General features: G+C 40.3%; 1 protein-coding gene across 1 annotated transcript in view; it reads left to right on the forward strand.

The window, feature by feature from the left end:
- LOC125331059 (maltase-glucoamylase-like) overlaps nt 1–17,845 on the forward strand; it is a 43,174-nt gene that overhangs the window by 7,328 nt on the left and 18,001 nt on the right. Inside the window, exons 5-27 of the mRNA XM_048314940.1 lie at nt 60–169; nt 835–986; nt 2,317–2,488; nt 3,808–3,907; nt 4,534–4,646; nt 5,179–5,304; nt 5,766–5,897; nt 6,058–6,177; nt 6,770–6,883; nt 7,109–7,193; nt 7,792–7,909; nt 8,281–8,452; nt 9,039–9,155; nt 9,594–9,748; nt 10,027–10,111; nt 10,858–10,914; nt 11,283–11,407; nt 11,776–11,864; nt 13,060–13,109; nt 14,416–14,586; nt 15,072–15,221; nt 16,472–16,678; nt 17,506–17,660. Coding sequence (XP_048170897.1) covers nt 60–169; nt 835–986; nt 2,317–2,488; nt 3,808–3,907; nt 4,534–4,646; nt 5,179–5,304; nt 5,766–5,897; nt 6,058–6,177; nt 6,770–6,883; nt 7,109–7,193; nt 7,792–7,909; nt 8,281–8,452; nt 9,039–9,155; nt 9,594–9,748; nt 10,027–10,111; nt 10,858–10,914; nt 11,283–11,407; nt 11,776–11,864; nt 13,060–13,109; nt 14,416–14,586; nt 15,072–15,221; nt 16,472–16,678; nt 17,506–17,660 — 2,875 coding nt within the window. The remainder of the gene's footprint in view (nt 1–59; nt 170–834; nt 987–2,316; nt 2,489–3,807; nt 3,908–4,533; nt 4,647–5,178; nt 5,305–5,765; nt 5,898–6,057; nt 6,178–6,769; nt 6,884–7,108; nt 7,194–7,791; nt 7,910–8,280; nt 8,453–9,038; nt 9,156–9,593; nt 9,749–10,026; nt 10,112–10,857; nt 10,915–11,282; nt 11,408–11,775; nt 11,865–13,059; nt 13,110–14,415; nt 14,587–15,071; nt 15,222–16,471; nt 16,679–17,505; nt 17,661–17,845) is intronic.

The raw sequence follows: 17,845 nt of genomic DNA on the forward strand, positions 1-17,845 counted from the left end.
CCCCAGTTCCCACCCCCTGATGTCCCATTCCACACAACACCTTGTGCTTGTCTCCCAAGGATTTGAGGCCACGTTGAAAAGGCTGCCATCCCCTTCCCTCTTCGGGAACGACATCCACACGGTGCTGCTCACAGGAGAGTATCAGACACCCAATCGCTTCCGATTCAAGGTCAGTGCGTGCCCTGTTCTGCTTCAAGGTCCATTTTCTCTGCAAGATGTGAGGTTGCCTGTGCAGGGAATGTAGGATTGATGCCTCTGGAGCACTCTCATGATTCCCACTGAAGCCCTTTTGTTGTCCTTCCTGCTGTTGCAGTGCCTCAGGTTAACAGGCACTTGGCACAGTGGGAATTCTGCTTGAAAAGTCACCAAGACCTTTGAAAAGCTCAGCTTTTCTATTATCTACCATTTGTTCTCATCCCAGGAAGATTTGGGGGATAAATGTATTTACTTATTTTTTATTTATGGCCCAGTCACATCTCTCAATCATTTTGACACACAACATCAGCTTTTCCAGATTTGTGTTTTCTCTGGAAAGCTCAGGACTCTGTGCCGTGGATGTGGGGTATCAGGGGTTTATAGGATTGAAAACCTTCTGTGGGAGACTTTGTGCTGTGGTGGCTTCCTGGTGAGCCAGGGAAACACAGAGTCAAATATTCTGAGGAAAATGGCTGAAAGTGAGTAATTAAAATTGGAAGTGAATAACAATAAAAGAAAGAGGAGACTGGGGTAAGGGTGGAAATACCTGAGTGAGAACTATGTGTAAATGCTGTAAAAGATTTGCATTAGGGATCAATTTGTGAAGGCCCAACACTTGTGTTTTGTAAAAATGTGCAGATCACTGACCCCAACTCACAAAGATTCGAGGTCCCTCACGAGCACGTGAGGCCGTTCACGGGGTCCGCGGCCACCGGCCTCAACTACAAGGTGGAGCTGAAGCAGGAACCCTTCGGCATCGTGGTGACCAGAGCGAGCAATGGCAAAGTGCTGTAAGTCGTGGTGGGGCTCCCTCGGGGCCACAGATGTCACTGGGGCTCTGTGAAAGCTGGGGATGCCACCTGTGAGGTGTCCTCTTGGACACAGAGTCTGCTTCTCTTCTTCTGGCTGATGGATGTCCCTCAAGGACTCTCGGGGTGCCTTTGGGAACAAAGTCTGTGAGCTCTGTCTGAAAGGTTTCAGGTGTGGCTCTCTGATCACTTTCCCCTAGTGCTGGGGAAATCTCCACAGCTACTTTGTCCTGTCAATTGGAGGAACTTTTATTATCTGAGGGACTCTTTGCCAATGCTTCAAACCACGTGGGAAAAGTCCTCATTGCACCTTTTGTCTCACCTGTGCTGAGGGCCTGAATCACCAAAACCAGGCTGCCCTTTAGACCTGTGATATCCAAGGACAGCTGATTGTGCAAGGCTGTGTGTAAAATATTTAATGAACTTGAACACTGAATTCTCTCATCCCATTTACATTCTAAAACTAAATAAATAAACCAAACCTACTGACCCACAGGTGTCCAAGTGCCCTCAGAGAGGGGAAGTGCCAGGATGAAGGTGCTCATTAAATCAGCCAGGAATGATTACCTGTCACAGGGCTGGGCCATGTGGATTAGCAAGGCTTTGAGTTTAATTAATTAAGGGTTACTTTTTGCTCTTCTTAGCATTGTTTTCTTGCCTGGAATCCTCTGTAATGATTGATTTGCAATTATAGAGGGCACAGAAGATGGACTTGGCAGTCAGCAGTGCCTGGCTGATGAAACAGGTACAGGGAGGTGGGTAAGACACCTGTGGGACCATGTTGAAACAATTCTCTGGGATATTGTCTCTGGAAAATTTTCCTTAGGCCTTTGCTTAATTTCATAAATGTGTTTGCTTTTGGTTCTCTAAAAAAAAATGACAGTGATGTTGGACTCTGAGTTTGAGGATCTCAAAGGAAGCTGTTGCTACCATGGGATAAGAGCAGCCCCTCAGAGATAAATCCCTGATAAACCTGTTTGCACAAGATCACTGATTTTCCCCCACCCTTAAACAGCCCAACAAAAGAGAGACCTCTTTATAAAAGGACAAGCAGGGACCAATGTGTTACAACAGTTCATTACCAAAATCCTGATTATTCTGATAAAGTCTGCGACCTTCCATCATCATTTTTTCCACCTGAGGCCCCGAAGGAGAGTTCTGATTCCATCAACAGTTGGAAGAAAACTTGAAAGATCTGGGTGGAGACTTGACTCTGCCATCCAGCCCCAGCTAAAAGGAGCAGAAAGAGTTCTCGCAACAATTCTTTGTAAAACTCTTCTTTTTCCCCTTTTTTTTTGCTTTTTTTCACCAGGTTTGACACAACCATTGGCCCCCTGCAGTACTCTGACCAGTTCCTGCAGCTCTCCATCAAACTGCCCAGCAGCAACATCTACGGCGTGGGGGAGCACGTGCACAAACAGTACAGGCACGATGTCAACTGGAAAACCTGGCCTATTTTCAGCAGGGACACTGGCCCCTCTGCAGTAAGTTTGGGGTTCTTTCCCCTCGTTCTTTGCAGTTCTGGAACCCAAACCTCTCGGGCAGTGAACACATTCCTGTATCCACTGAGTTTTCCCTGAAGATCTTTCAGGCACTGCATGTTGTTACCGAAAGCTCCGTGGTACGGATGGATGCTCCCTGATTTTTTGTGTTGGTGTGCAGTGGAAAACCAATGGATAAACCTTAACAGATGAGTCTGCAGCTTCCAGTGATAATCAGAATAAATAACATACTAATAAATAACAATACGTCTTAATGCATTGCTGTGCGCAGGGTTCAGTTCACATGGCACAGGCTGATTCAGCAACATCCTTGAAGCTCAAATTATGGAAAAATTCTCCTTAACAGGTGTCTCTTTCCAAGACAAAATATGTCTGTCAGCTGTTACTTGTTTCTAGAGTTTTTCTGGCTGTCCCTGTATGAAACAATTTCTATGGCACCCATTTTTTGATAACTGTTAAGATTACTTTCACCATTACATCAGCTTCATAAAGTAATTCCCTGCTTTGAGAGAGAACTTTTGTTCCACAGCAGTGGGAACTGTACTGACAGAAACCTGAGGGTGAGATGACTGGATGTAGTTAATTAATAATCTGGAATTTGTACCCATTGCCTTGAGATTCCTTCTCACTCTTTCCTCTGGTTTGAAGATAGCTCAACGCAATGGCTCCACTGAATGTGGACTCATTAAGAGAAAGTAACAGTGAACTAAGTTAGGCTGGTTGCAAATTGCTCATGTTCTGCTCCTTGTTCATTTGAACTGAATTTGCTTCTTCAGGAGAAAAAGCACAACTCTTGCAACAATTGTTAACAGCTCTAAGGGGTTTTATTGCTAATAATAGCAACAGAAAGGAATTAAAGAAAAATATTAGCAAGGAAATGAAAAAGCAGCAATATTTCCTTAGATTAGACATCAAAATTATTGCCTTGCAGGATGAATAGAAATATAGATTAGATGTAAAATCTAATCTATGGTGAAAGGGGATGGAAGCACCTCTCAAGTTCTCCTTGATGAGCACATTTATTCTCCAGAAATAGAGCTGCAATATCTGCCAGCTCTCCTGGAGATCCATCAGATCTGTTATCTATTTATTGGGGGAACTCTTGTTTTAATGGAAAATAAAGGAGAATAACGCCAGGAAAACCAGAACATACGAAACAGGGAAGTGTCAGGACTTAAATTTTTGTAGTTTGTTCTATTTTGAGACGTTTCAAGTTCTACCCATGATATATCTTGAAATATTCCAGAGCAGATCCTGTTATTAGCTTTTAACCAGCTTGCCTGTTCCCTCCATTATTTTAGGCAATGGATAACTTATATGGAGCCCAGACTTTCTTCCTGTGTTTGGAAGATGACACTGGAGCCTCCTTTGGTGTTTTCCTGATGAACAGCAATGCCATGGGTAAGAAACCTTTCTCTGTGGCTCTGAGCAGTGCAGTTAAAATTCTTTTGAAATCTGTGAGACTGTGATCAAAACTGAGCTGATGTAGATGTCCCTTCTTAAAAACACCCCCAATATCTGAGGCATCATTACTCTGTGTTTAATAATATTTCACATACACAGTACAAGCAGTGGGTAGCTCCCAGTTAACTGGAGGATTTTGATGGAAATCTGAGGGTCAGAAACTGATCCAAAGTCTGTACAGGTCTGAACTGGAAGAAAGGGTTAAATTTGTAGTGAACAACACTTGGAAGTAAATGTCCTTTAGTCCCTTCTGATAAGCATATTTATATTTACAGAGCTCTGCATGTCTTGAGGCTGGAAAGTTGTACCCAAACTTAAAAGATAAAAGGTTGAACTGTTGGATTTCTTCTGATTCTCTTCTCTACAGCATGTAAAGGAATGGAAATAGGGGCACATAAAGAGTTGTCTGATTTCCCCCTCTTTGCTCAGTTAAAAGTTTGTGTTCCTTAGGCATTTTGTGGTTTTTACTTCAGTAAACTCTCTGATTATCAATTAGAAAACGGCAAAGTTATTTTAGAATTTCCTGTCCTTCAGAACTGTTTTTGTGCACTCTTGTCTGGCAGAGTTTGTGGTGCAGCCTGCTCCAGCTGTGACCTACAGAACCATCGGGGGCATCCTGGATTTCTACATCTTCCTGGGGAACACTCCAGAGCAAGTAGTCCAGGAGTACCTGAAGGTACCTTCACCTACTGGGATTATGCATTGAAAAGACTTTTTTTAAGTGCTTGGGATTTATTTTATAATATTTTATTTATAATATTTTTTCTCTGGGTGCTGGAGAGGCGACCATACTCGAGGCGCAAGAGCTCCAACATTCATTAATCTGTAATTTACACCATAATCGTTAGAGCTGCGGGTGGTCTCTAGAATAATTTATGTTTCCTTGCTCCTGCCATAAGGACAAATTCCTGTTCCTACGGCTATGTTATGGGATAGAGAGTGTGTTTATAGGCTGTCTGGATTTTATGATCATAAGATATCACTGGGTGTCTTTAGGTTCCAGTGGCACTTTAAAGAACAGGCATTGTCCCAAAACACTGGTAATTCCTAAAATAAAGACATAATGGGGAAAAGTATTGTGTTTTGAGTCGGGCTGCTCATTTAGTGTGCATTATTCGAGCAGATTTGGGGAATGTGGATGCAGGGAAAGGGGATGAGTTGACACAAGGTGTCCAACAGCACGTGGGATTTTTGCTGTCCCCTTGCAGCTCGTGGGACTGCCAGCACTGCCCTCCTACTGGAGCCTGGGATTCCAGCTCAGCCGCTATGGTTACAGGTCCCTGGATGAGGTGAAGGAAGTTGTGGAGAGGAACAGGGCCATCGGGCTGCCCTATGTGAGTATGGGATTAGGGAAGGACACAGAGATCCTGCCCCCGGTTCATTCTCCATCAGTTTGGATTAGGAAATGTGTGGTGTCAAATGTTTTTGTACATTTTGATGTTAGACCCATTACCAGAGCATGGGATGGGGGAGGGGTGAACTGCAGTAAGATTTATTCAAACACTTTACTGTAATAATTTGTCTTTTATTCTTTCCAACTCTATCCATTTTTCTTCTCATGGAACATTTTTTTTATTGTCTGTGGACATGTATGGAACCATATATTGTTCTTAATTGACAGTCATAGGCAAAGTACAATTAACTTTTAAAATTAGATTTTTGGGGGATATGAATCTGGTGTCCTCAACAGAATAAGAATACCCTGATATTAAGCTAATATTTGGGAAGAAAATGGACTAATAAAAATCTTTACCTAACACTTCTCCTGGAAAAGCTGAACTCCCTTCTCTTTCAGGATACCCAAGTCATTGACATTGATTATATGGAGGAAAGGAAAGATTTTACTTATGACAAAGTGAACTTCAAAAATCTCCCTGAATTTGCAGCTTATTTGCATGACTATGGACAAAAATATGTCATCATATTGGTAAGCATTTAATTACTCATTTTTTCCCTTGTAAACACTTTCATTACAGTTATTTATTTATTATTATTAATATTCTATGTAATTATTGCACGTATAGCCTGTAATAATTGATGGAATATCCGGATTTCTTCTTTTCTTTGTTGCTTTCTGATTTCTTTAGGATCCTGCCATTAGCACCCAAAATCTGGTTGATGGAAGTTCCTATGGAAGCTACGTCAGGGGAACGCAGAGAAAAGTCTGGATTAATGAATCAGATGGAGTAACAGCACTGCTTGGGGAGGTAATCGTGGTTCCACACACTGGGACCTGATCTGTTGTCCTTGTTAGGATTTAATTTGGCTCAGGGGACCTATCTACCAGTGACAGAAAAGTGTGTAAGGTCTCTTGTAGACAGAATGAATTCTCAAACTTTTTAAACTTTTTTTCCATTTTTTCCATTAAAACAGTATTTTTCATTAATCTTACATTCAGATTAATATTTTTTAAAATTTTAGGTTTTTAAAAGAAAAATAGAATTAAAATTGCAATTAAAATCACATTTGTTCACATTAGCCCTGCATTTTGTTTACATTAACACTAAAATTTTTATACATTAAAGTGTGATTTGAAGGCTCAAGGGACATTTCATCAGCCAGCTCCTATTTATTTCCAGTAGCTACTGAAGATCCTGACCCCACATTATCCTTTTAATTTATATTCTTAACTTCTATTGAGAATTTTCTCAGCTGTGCATGGTTCCTTACAAGAAAAAGAATTGAAAAACCCAAAGTTAGACTCCTCTTTCTGTGTCCAACCTGAGCAGATCTATGATCCTATAAACTCTTTTTATTCTTGCTCAAAGTGTATGAATCGTTTCCCTTTGAATATTCCAGGTGTGGCCAGGGGAAACTGTGTTCCCAGACTTCACCAACCCTGAATGCACGAGCTGGTGGGTGAACGAGTGCAAATTGTTCCATGACACTGTGCCCTATGATGGGCTCTGGATTGTGAGTAATTCACAATTTTCATTTCTATTTTTAAAATATTGATGATAGCAGATGTTTATTACATTAAGTTTTTATTGGATTGGACGGTATTTTTGATATCAGAAAGCAGATGTTGAAGAATAGCTACTAATAATTCCTTAAAGGATGACAGAATAGAATGGAAGACTTTTTTTAGAAAAAAGGAATTAAGGTAACTTTATTACATCCTGCATCTTTCCTTCCCAGGATATGAATGAAGTGTGCAACTTTGTTCAAGGCTCAAAAGGTGGTTGTGCACAGAATGAGTTAAACTACCCTCCTTACACTCCCCGTAAGTCCAGCTGCTTTTATCAGAACAATAAAATACCAAATAAAATTTTAACTGCCTTCAAGGATACAACGTGATTTTAGTGTAGTTCTTATGGGTGGGGGGTGGACATTCCTGTTGATGGAAAATATTGATCTGCTTGTATTTGTTTACTTCAGGTGAGGTTTATAGGACTGCCTCTTTTCTCTTGCCAAATAACTACTGGATATTTGTCATTGCATTAATTATGTCTGATGACGTAACGATCCTCTTGCACTGTCAGTAGTTTTTGAGATATTTGCAGAACTAAAACAGAGTTCATGGTTTGTATTAATAGTAGTTTAAGTAACCTTTGCCAGCGTGTTGTCAGGTGGTGATTCAGGAGTTCAGAGCACAGTTCTCAGTTCCTCGCATGGGTGCAAAGCTCAGGAGTGGAGGTTTCACAGAGCAAAGATGAACCAAACCAACAGCCAAGAGCAGCATTTTGGGTCTGGAGTAATTAAACTGCCTGAGTGCAAAAATAAAGAGGAAAAAGGGGCTTGGATATCATAAGCATTAAAGATTGGAAATATTAATAATAAAAATGTACCTTAACAGTGCTATTTGTATTCCTTTCTTCAAGATATTCTTGACAGACTCTTGTATTCCAAGACAATTTGCATGGACGCAGTGCAGAACTGGGGGAAGCAGTATGATGTCCACAATCTTTATGGATATTCCATGATCTTATCCAGTAAAAAGTAAGGAAAGCATCCTAAAATCCTGCAGAAAGGTTTTGGAGCAGTGCATGACCTGCATTTTCCAAAGTACCACAAGACTTGACTCCTAAAGGAATGAGATTCCTGGAAAACACTGCGTTATACTTGAGCCAATTTAGCCAAGGCAAAATCCAGAGCCTGGAGTTGGCAGAAAAAGCCACAAATTGGTTGTCAGAGCTGTGTAAAAAGATTATTTTAAATGAATATCTTGAACTTTGCTAAAATACAGCTGCAAAGAGGTCCCCATTCCTGGGATGAATAATCAGTGCAAATCAGTACAAAGCTTCGTACAGAATTATCGATGTCTGAGTTGTCTGTTCCTCTGTGTAATTCCAGTCTCATTTACTTTTCAGAGCCATTGAGGAGGTCTTTCCTGGAAAGAGAAGCTTCCTCATTTCGAGGTCTACTTTTGCGGGATCGGGAAAGCACTCAGGACACTGGCTGGGGGATAATGCAGCAACGTGGGATCACCTGAGATGGGCAATCCCTGGAATGCTGGAGTTTAACCTCTTTGGAATTCCTTATGTAGGACATCAGTTTGTGCCATCCTTTCAAAGCAGATAACAGATTATCTGACTAAGCACTCTCTAAATAACCACTTACATTGTCACCTCAAAATGAACCCTTTTTAGGAATCTCCTTTGAACATTTCTTTTCAATTGTCGATTTTTGATTTAGGCCATTTATTTTCATTTTTGTGGCTGTGGTGACATAAATGTGGGTAACAAACTTATTCTCTTTTATATCCCAATCCACCTCTTATTTTAGTAATTTTTAAACACTAGTGAGGGATGTGAAACACTTCCTGGTTTTCTTATCATTTCAAATTAGAGAGATCCATTTAGAAGGGAAACAGCCAAATTCCTTTTTATGGTTTAAATTTGAACGGCTTTGAAGCTTTTTTCCCGTTCTGTGCATATTATCACCAAACAAGAAGGTAAAGATTTGGAAGAAGCAGAATGATGGGTGGTGTTAGCAGGGTGTCAGTTTAATTTTTTGGACAGCATAGCTGGATTTGGAAGGAGAAAGGTACAAATGTGTTGTAGATTTTGAGGTGCAGAACACTGCACATCCAATGAATTCTGTTTTTTTTTAAAATTTTGTTTTAAAGATTGGAGCAGATATTTGTGGTTTCGGTGGCGACACCACAGAGGAACTTTGCAGACGATGGATGCAGGTGGGAGCATTTTACCCATTCTCCAGGAACCACAATGCTATAGATTCCACAGTAAGTTGTGCTTTCTGTTAAAAATTACTTTGTGTTACACATTTCCTTTAATATCACTTCTAATCATCACTCTCACGGAGTTTGAAAACAGAACTGTCTTTATGAAATATGAGAGGTTTGCTTTTGTAAGGGTTAATTGAGAATACACTTATTTGGCAACAGTTTTATGAACATGGGTTGTTCCTACCACCAAGGAACACTGAGGTTTCTGTGAGCCACCAGGCTGACTCCTGGGAGCTCCTTGGCATCAACCTGACTGCCAGGATGAAATCTGGAATAACCCTGGTGGACAAGGAGGGATGGGGGACAGGACATCAGGTCACAGCACCAGTACAGAGCTGCCCTGCCGAACCCCAGCCTCTCTGAACCAGCTTTTCACACGCTTGGCGAAGTGTTTTTGAAAACTTGGAAATAATAATAGTGGATATTTGTTTCCAGTCTCAAGATCCAGCTGTATTTGGAGCCAACTCCTTGTTGGTGAACAGCTCCAAGCATTACCTGAACATTCGCTACACTTTGCTGCCCTACCTGTACACGCTGCTCTACAAAGCTCACACCCAAGGGCACACGGTCGTGAGGCCACTGCTACACGAGTGAGTTTGGGAGTTTTATAACCAATGAGAAAATCTGACACATTTAATATGGTTGGGGGACTTTCTAAACCTCTATCCTGTGAAAATGCACGTCGAGATATCTGTAGACAACTTCCCAATTCATGAAATCTCATTTTGGTGTAATCAGGAGGGTGATTTTTGTGTGACATTCTGTGTACTCATGATGGAGGACAATCAGTACCCTGAAACCTTGGGATTGCTGCTGATATAAATCACAAAAAAAGACAATTTCTGCTCTCTCCTTCACCTGTATCCAGGTTCTACTCTGATGAAATAACATGGAACATCGACAGGCAGTTCCTGTGGGGCCCTGGGCTGCTGATTTCCCCTGTTCTTGAGCCGGTAGGTTTGGATGTTTTGGGATCTATCTTGTAACTATGGGCCATGTTGAGTCACGTTTCCCCCCTTCATTTATTGCTTCCAGTGAGAGAGCCCACAGCACATTTTTATCCCTGCTGAAATGGAAAATCTTGTAGTTAAATCCCACTCCTGTTTTCCACTCCTCTATGGAATCAAAGACATCTGGTCCGATATTCTGGTTTACCTCTTCCTCACATCATCTCTGAACTTCCTTTGGAGTCAGCTTCTCTTGCTGCATTTCAGCTTCTCTGTGGTGCAACAAGAAAGCAAAAAGATTGTGGGTTATTCAGTGGCAGAATCTTGTAAATAATGATCTCTCCTGCCAGCAACACGTTAGCCATGGAGAAACAGAAAACATTTGTTAAATACAGAAAGGGAAAGCGAGAAATCTGAAAGGTGCCAGCCCCCAAAAATGTGGAAATAGAGGAGATAGAGAGATTCTTGTGGATATGATCTGGTTCACTGGCTTTGAAGCACTGTGACTTTGGGTGGCTTCCAATGAGCTGCCACTTTGCAGAGCAGCACTTCAGTTACAGCCCAGCAGCTTTGCAGAAATTGTGCTTGGATTGCCCTTCCTCCTGTCTGGGCACCATCCTAAACACCAGGAAAGCAAACAGGAAAGAGTAGAAGTATCAATGATTTTCTCACAGTGGACTTTAGCTTTGTGGGAGAATTGAGTTTATTTGATGAAGCTGAATAATGAGAGTTGTTTCTTTATTCACTTTTAGGGTATGGAGTACACTCGTGTGTACTTTCCTGATGCAGCGTGGTACGAGTATGACACGGTAAGGAAATGCAGGCAATATTATGGGATATTACACCATTTTCTAAATAGGAATGTGATGAGCTAGGATTGTCAGCCCTGCTTTGGGGACAGAGAGCTGAAGTAAAGCCTTTGGTGTTACTTGGGAGACAAGGGATGAAGGGTGGTGGGATAAGCACAAGAATTGGTGACTAAAGAAAGGGCTCAGATTATGACATTAAATCACAGTGATATGCAGTTACTTTACCTTTATGTGCCCATTAGCCCATTGGTATTTACATAACTGAAGCTTTTTTTATAAGGAGCAATCTGATGAAACTCAAGAGTGTTAAGAAAACACTCCTAGGAGTGGGTCATACAAAATTCCTGTTCTCTTTTCCATTCCATAAGGGCGAACCAGTCCTTATGAGGAAATTGTGGCACGATTTACAAACCCCAAAGGAAAAAATGGGGCTGCACCTGAGAGGAGGATACATTTTCCCTACTCAGCAACCAGGCAACACCACAGTGGCAAGGTAGGCTCCCAAACTGAAAACTTTTATGCTTTCTTTTTTTCCCCCACAACTGGGCTGAAGACTTTCAGGTTACAAATAAGCAGCAGCCCATTGTATTTAGGATTTTTCACCTTGAAGTGTGGGAATTGCTGGGAGACAAACCTCCCTTCCACACCTTCAGGGATGAGTTGTGGCTTTATTTGCATAGCAATTTGTAAACTCACTGGGTATTTTAATGCATTTGCATGAAAATAAAAGGCAACCGAGGATTAAGCTAAGGCAATTCTCCAAGGACTGTGACCCTGCTGGGTGTCACACTCTTACATGAACATGGAGGATGTAGTGAGGCTGTTTAAACATTTGTTATACGCATAAATCTCTTTCCACAGCCGCAAGAATCCAATGGGACTCATAATTGCCCTGGATATCAACAATGAAGCTTCTGGGGATTTGTTCTGGGATGATGGAGAATCTACAGGTGAGCAGCCATCAATAGTGAAATAAATTAGATTAACAAAGATTTAGTATGCTCAAATTTCAATGTCCCCACTGAACAGAAGACGCTGTAACACACTACTGCTACTTGCTCATAAATCAGGTTTGCATCAGTTTTAAGTAGAAAACTGTGACTATTATTAATGTAAGATTAAAGTAGCAACTTAATATGACACAGGTGAAGAAAAAAGACACTAGGCTCTACTTTAAGGTCAAACCTCTGGTTTTCAGGAGAAATCTTTAGATTGACAGGAGATGACAGAGTTTTCCCATGGAATTCAGGCAAACCACTGCCCATCCAGGGAGGTATCTGAATATCAACATTGGAAAACTTTGCGCATTCCCCTCGCACAACTCCATCTTCTTGTGGGCTACACCAATCATATCTCCCAGGAAAACTCCCAAGCCTCTGCTTTTGGGAATTTAGGGAAAGTTAGGGATGCTTTTAAGAAGTAGAGCAGTGGTTCAGCTGATTATTGCTGCCATAAACACGGCAGGCCTTGGGTGGCTGCTGTGCGTGGGGGTGACAGCTCGATGAGCTCCTTTGGCCTAAAATAACAAAGCCATTACTGCCCTCACTGCTGCTGCCAAACAAAGCAATAAAACATTTGATCGTTTCATGGCCTGCCCAAAACTTACAGGTTGCAGTTTTCCGGGGGAACCATTTACAATTTGCTTGTGGTGACAGGATTTGTACATGGAAAAAACTGCCAGATTGACCACGCTTTATATTTGTTTTTCCTGGTCATGTGTTATTTCCTCTCATATTGTTCCATGGCATTTATCATTATTATCATCATCATCATCACCACCATTATTTTTGCATGAGGAACCCTTATTTAGGGTACTTAAAAGGATTAGTTTTGACCCAAATTTTTATATTTAAGACAAACTGAGAAGAAATAACAGTAGAATAAAAATCATTGCATTTTAGAAGAGCTGATTTCAATGAGTTTTTGCAGAAAAAATGAGATCTCCCGGGAGACTGGCCAAAGGAAAAAAGAAAAAGGGACATTTCAGTTCCTCAAAGAAACATTAGTAAATATTTGGGTTGCTTAGTGCAGCTTTGAATGCAGTCCTGGTAATTAATAGTTTATTGGTCTCTAGCAGTGGCACAGCCCTATTTTATTTTTATTATTTTCTGCACTCCAAGTGTAACTTCTCCCTTTACCTTTTAGGTACAATTGAGAATAAAGCCTACATTTACTATGAGTTTAAAGTTTCCAATGTAAGTATTTGATTTTAAATGATCTTCTCTCCATTTTTGATTTTTATCCAGTGTCTTCCAAGAGCATTCTTTTCTCTCTTTTTTTCTCCTGTAAGATTCGCTGGAAAACAAAATATTTGCCAAAGCCAAGAGGAATCATGTTCAAAGTACTCCCATTTAACTGGGATGAGATCTGTTGTTTTTTCTCCTCCTAGTTAATACAAATATCTAAATAACTCCTATTTGCTTTCACATTATAAACTCAGCAGCAATATTTACTGAACAAGAGAACTCTAAAGCATAAGAGGCATTTAAAATGGAGTAAAAAAGGAGAAGCATGGAGTGTTTGTGACTCTGAAGATAGTGGGAATGTAAAAAATATATGTTTTTATACTGTGAAAATACAGCTGAACGTCTCCAAAGAGTGAGGAAAACCCACACCTTGTCTGAACCCCCAGAAACTACATGAGGGTTAAGTTTTATTGTGTTGATTATTTTAAGCTGAAAGTGCCTTTGCAGGGTTAATTGACATCAGGGTGGAGTCCTGAGAGTGCTTCTATCCAACATTGACAGTAACTATTGCATAACAAGGATTGCAAATAACATGATAACATAGTATTTGTACAATAATAATAATGATAATAATAATAATCTCTGGTAAAGGTATTCATTCCTTTGCCTTGATGAAAGAGCATAGAACAAGTGAGAGAACGCAGCGGAACACGAGTGAAGAGCATGAATGTTATTTTTTAAAATCATAATTAATCAAAGAGTCATTTGTAGATAAGACACCCTGATCACTGTTGGAGTTTGAAACTCCTGTAGCCCAATCATCCCTTGACTGTGATGACATTGAATTAAAAATAAACCTAAATGTTCCCATGGAGAGCAATAAGGAAGTTCTACTCACGTGTGACAGCCATGGTGCAGTTCCTCTGCTTGGACTCTTAATCTAAAAATAATTAATGACATGGACTAGGAAGTGGTATTTTTATATCAAGAGAAGTGAGTAAGAACCTTTGGTTGTTGGAACCCAGCGAGATCCCAGACAGGTGGAGTTTATCTGCCCTGTCACAGACCCGCCCCAGCCTTTCCTTATTTCCCAAGCAAGGAGAAAAAGCTGAAAAACTAATCTGAAGATTATTGTATATATGATAGAAAGCTTTATTGTGATAACAACAAGCAGGATAATAATTAATGCATAAGAAAAAGGTATTGGCTTATTTATGCTCCAGTGTGAAAATCTTCACAGAAAAAAAATGGTTAAATCAGGAGGATTTGGGGCAGATTTTTACCATAAGAATATGACTACTATATTATTTTTCAGAATGTTCTACAAATGACTGCTACACACAGCAATTACACTGATCCAAACAACCTGAAATTTGAGGAAATCAAGATTCTGGGATTGTCCCAGGAAGTGACAGCAGTTTCTGTGTCTCAGGACAATGTTGTGCAAAATTATCCCCTTAATATCACCTATGATCCTGTGAGAAAGGTAAAGCAATAACAGGAGAATGGAAAGTAAACATATATTTACAATTGCATCACCTTTATTTTATGCATTGCAAAGGACAGTACTTAGTGCCAGTGTTGCTCCAATGAAACACAATGCGAGTTTTATTACAGAATAAAAGTACAATTGCATTCAACTCCGCCGCATAAAAGTGCACCTCAGTTATGCTCTCAGTGCAGCAGGCAGTTTAGTTATGCAGTTGTTCCTGGATTTATTCCTGTTTGCTTCCAAGGAAGCTGTGGGATTCATTCCATTTGTTTAGAATCTTAATTTTTCAGATTTTATCTGTAAAAATATCAGTTGTGTGCGTTTGTGAAAGTGAGACTGTACCAAATCTTACAAGATGGGATTTTGTGAATTTTCAAGTTTTAAGTGTATTATTCTTGAGGACCAGCACGTCTTCTGACCAAAGGAAAGCTGGATGGGGTTTGGCATTTAATAACTGTTTATTGCTTAATATTTATAAGGTTGCTGTTATAAGAGGACTTCAGCTTGAACTGGGAAAATCTTACACAATCAACTGGACTCTCAGTGTGAGCACCAATGAAAGGTTTGATTGTTATCCCAACCTCGATCCAACAAAAGAAAAATGTGAACAACTTGGCTGTACCTGGGAAGTAAGTCGTTATTTCTCTAAGTTAATTAGACAAAAAAAAAAAAAAAAATCCAGAATAAAAGGTTTTCCTCTGTGGTTGTTACAGAATAAATGTAGTCTGGGAGATTTGTCAGGTTTAAATACAATGGGGGCGCCGGCCTCAGCTGGCCTGTACTGGTGGATTTTATTTACCTCACCAGTTGGCAACCATGTAAATTCTCCTCCAAATCATATCAGAAGTTGAGGAAAAATGTGGTATTTTTTGAAAGATGGAAAGAAATAATGTTAGAGTTATGAAAAAGTAGAATTGCATCTTCAGCTGCCCCTTCTGCCTCTCCCTGGCACCGTGGCCTGCAAGGCTCAGCCCCTTTGTGTCACCTTCACAGTCACTGAGGGACATTTTAAGTCAAACCAACTCCCCTGGATCTCAGTTTGAGAGGAAATCCTTGAATTGCACAGAAATTTTGGTTCATTTGTGAACTTAATTGTTTGTATCCACACCAAGGAGCTATTTCCAAACCACAATCCCTGACGTGAAGTTCTTTAACATGTGGTTTTATTATTAATTATTAATAAACATGTGGGAGCAACATGTCCTGGCAGGGTTGAACTTCAGAGGTGCCTCCAACTAAATTATTCCATGTTCTTCTAAATCTCAAATGTCCATTTTGGGCCTTTCCCATAGGAATGGAGCTCAGAATTCTGTGCTGGCTGCTGAAGTGGGTGATGAACTGCTCTGGTTTTGTTGCACTATTAAAGGAAGTTTTTGTAATTTTGGACTTTTGGAAATGTCAGGAGATATCAGAAGAGCAGGATGTAATTTTCACTGGATATATTAAGGATAATTTGTGTGAATAAAGCCAGTGGAAAGATCTGCTCTGACGTTGCCTGAGTATGAAATGGGTTTTGGGCACATCCCCTTGAAGGCAACCAGAGAGCAATGGGATTAAAAGGGAGGAAGCTTTAGGAATTTCCACAAGCCAAGATTAAACCATGTTGAGGGATTGACCTGAAGATCACAGAGATGGGGAAATGAAATCCATCCTCACTGCATGAGGATTCAGTTTCCTGACTGAACTATTTGTACAGCCTTCACTGGATATCTGCTTCAGTGTAGAGATTATTCTGTATTATTTTATTATTCAGGATTCCATTAATCTTCCCCCAAATTCTACATTTAATAGAGATCTGATAAAAACAGGATTCCACGCTAATACCTAATAAAAAATCCAGCTGGCTCACTAACCTGAAACTCCTTTCTCTTTGCACCAGGAGACACCAAATTCGAGTGTTCCTGCCTGCTATTACAGCTCCAACAATCCTTACTCTGTCATGAGCCTAAATTATTCCTCCACTGGAATCGTAGCCACCCTCAGCTTGGACAGTGCCAAGGTCAGAGCTAACGAGAATGCCACGGCCCCAATCAGCACCCTACTCCTGGAGGTGAAATATCATCGCAACAACATGCTGCAGTTCAAGGTAATGCCAGCCCAGAACTCCTAGAATGTTTTATTTATGGAAATTCAAAGGGCTTTCTGTAGCCAAATTTATACTTCACAGACTGTAGCAGCCTTGTGTAAATATGCTTCTCCTTCTAACCAATTATTATTGCTCTTAGCTTGCATCTTTTTGCGTCCTAGAATCCTAGCACTCCATTTTACAAAGAAATCACATGAATCAAAGGTGTAATGTCAGTGTGTAGATGTCATGTCAACCAGGAACTTTGAAAATATTTTGTTAATATGCAGGTAAACGTATCTGTAAGCGCTATCACGACTCTACAACTTATTTTTACGTCCATTACTCTAAATCATTCTAAAATATTCTATACACTGGTTAACTGTAATTTATTGCCATGAGTTTAATAATATTGAGCCAAATGGTGAGACATCAAAAACGAACTTCTTTCCACTTTCAGAATACATTAAATACATTAAATTGCATTAAAAATAAATACATTTTTAATGTTTTTTCAGAAAACATTAAAAAGGATCTCTAAAAGTTGAGTAAAAGATGAACCAGAAAATTATTTTATTACACTTGCAAAGTATATGCATCTATATTTTAAATATAAGTTTATACTTTAAATTAATATAGATAATTGTACGAGCTGCTCCTGATCCAAAATAAATTTTTAAGGTTTGTTGGTTGGGATTTTTTTTCCCCAACAAAATCCTGTGAAGGAACTGATTCAAGAAATATGCATTTGAAAGAAAATACTCATCACAGCAAGAGTTTTTAAACTGGTATCAGGTTCATATTTCAGACAACTGACCTGCTGAAATAACCTGATTTTTGCTTCACAGATCTCTGATTCCCAAAGCCCACGATATGAGGTTCCAGTGCCCCTGAACCTGCCCAGCTCCCCCACGAGCACGAGCCAGGACCGGCTCTATGAGGTCGCAATCCAGATCAAACCCTTTGGGATCCGAATCCGCCGCAAAAGCACGGGGACAGTCATGTAAGCCACTGCCCCTTTATCTTATCTCTCCTTGTTTTGGTAGCTCTTTCCAAGACAAACCTTTTCTCTGTGCATGTGTTGGAGTGAGGAACACTGGCAGCTCTGAAGGCTGTTCCTCATGCGCTTCCCAAGTTTCTGGCAGGCACAATGATTTTCTACACTTCCTAAAATGTTCCTTAGGGTGA

The sequence above is a fragment of the Corvus hawaiiensis genome, chromosome 10 (genome assembly GCF_020740725.1).
Source record: "Corvus hawaiiensis isolate bCorHaw1 chromosome 10, bCorHaw1.pri.cur, whole genome shotgun sequence".
NCBI classification, from domain to species: Eukaryota; Metazoa; Chordata; class Aves; order Passeriformes; family Corvidae; genus Corvus; species Corvus hawaiiensis.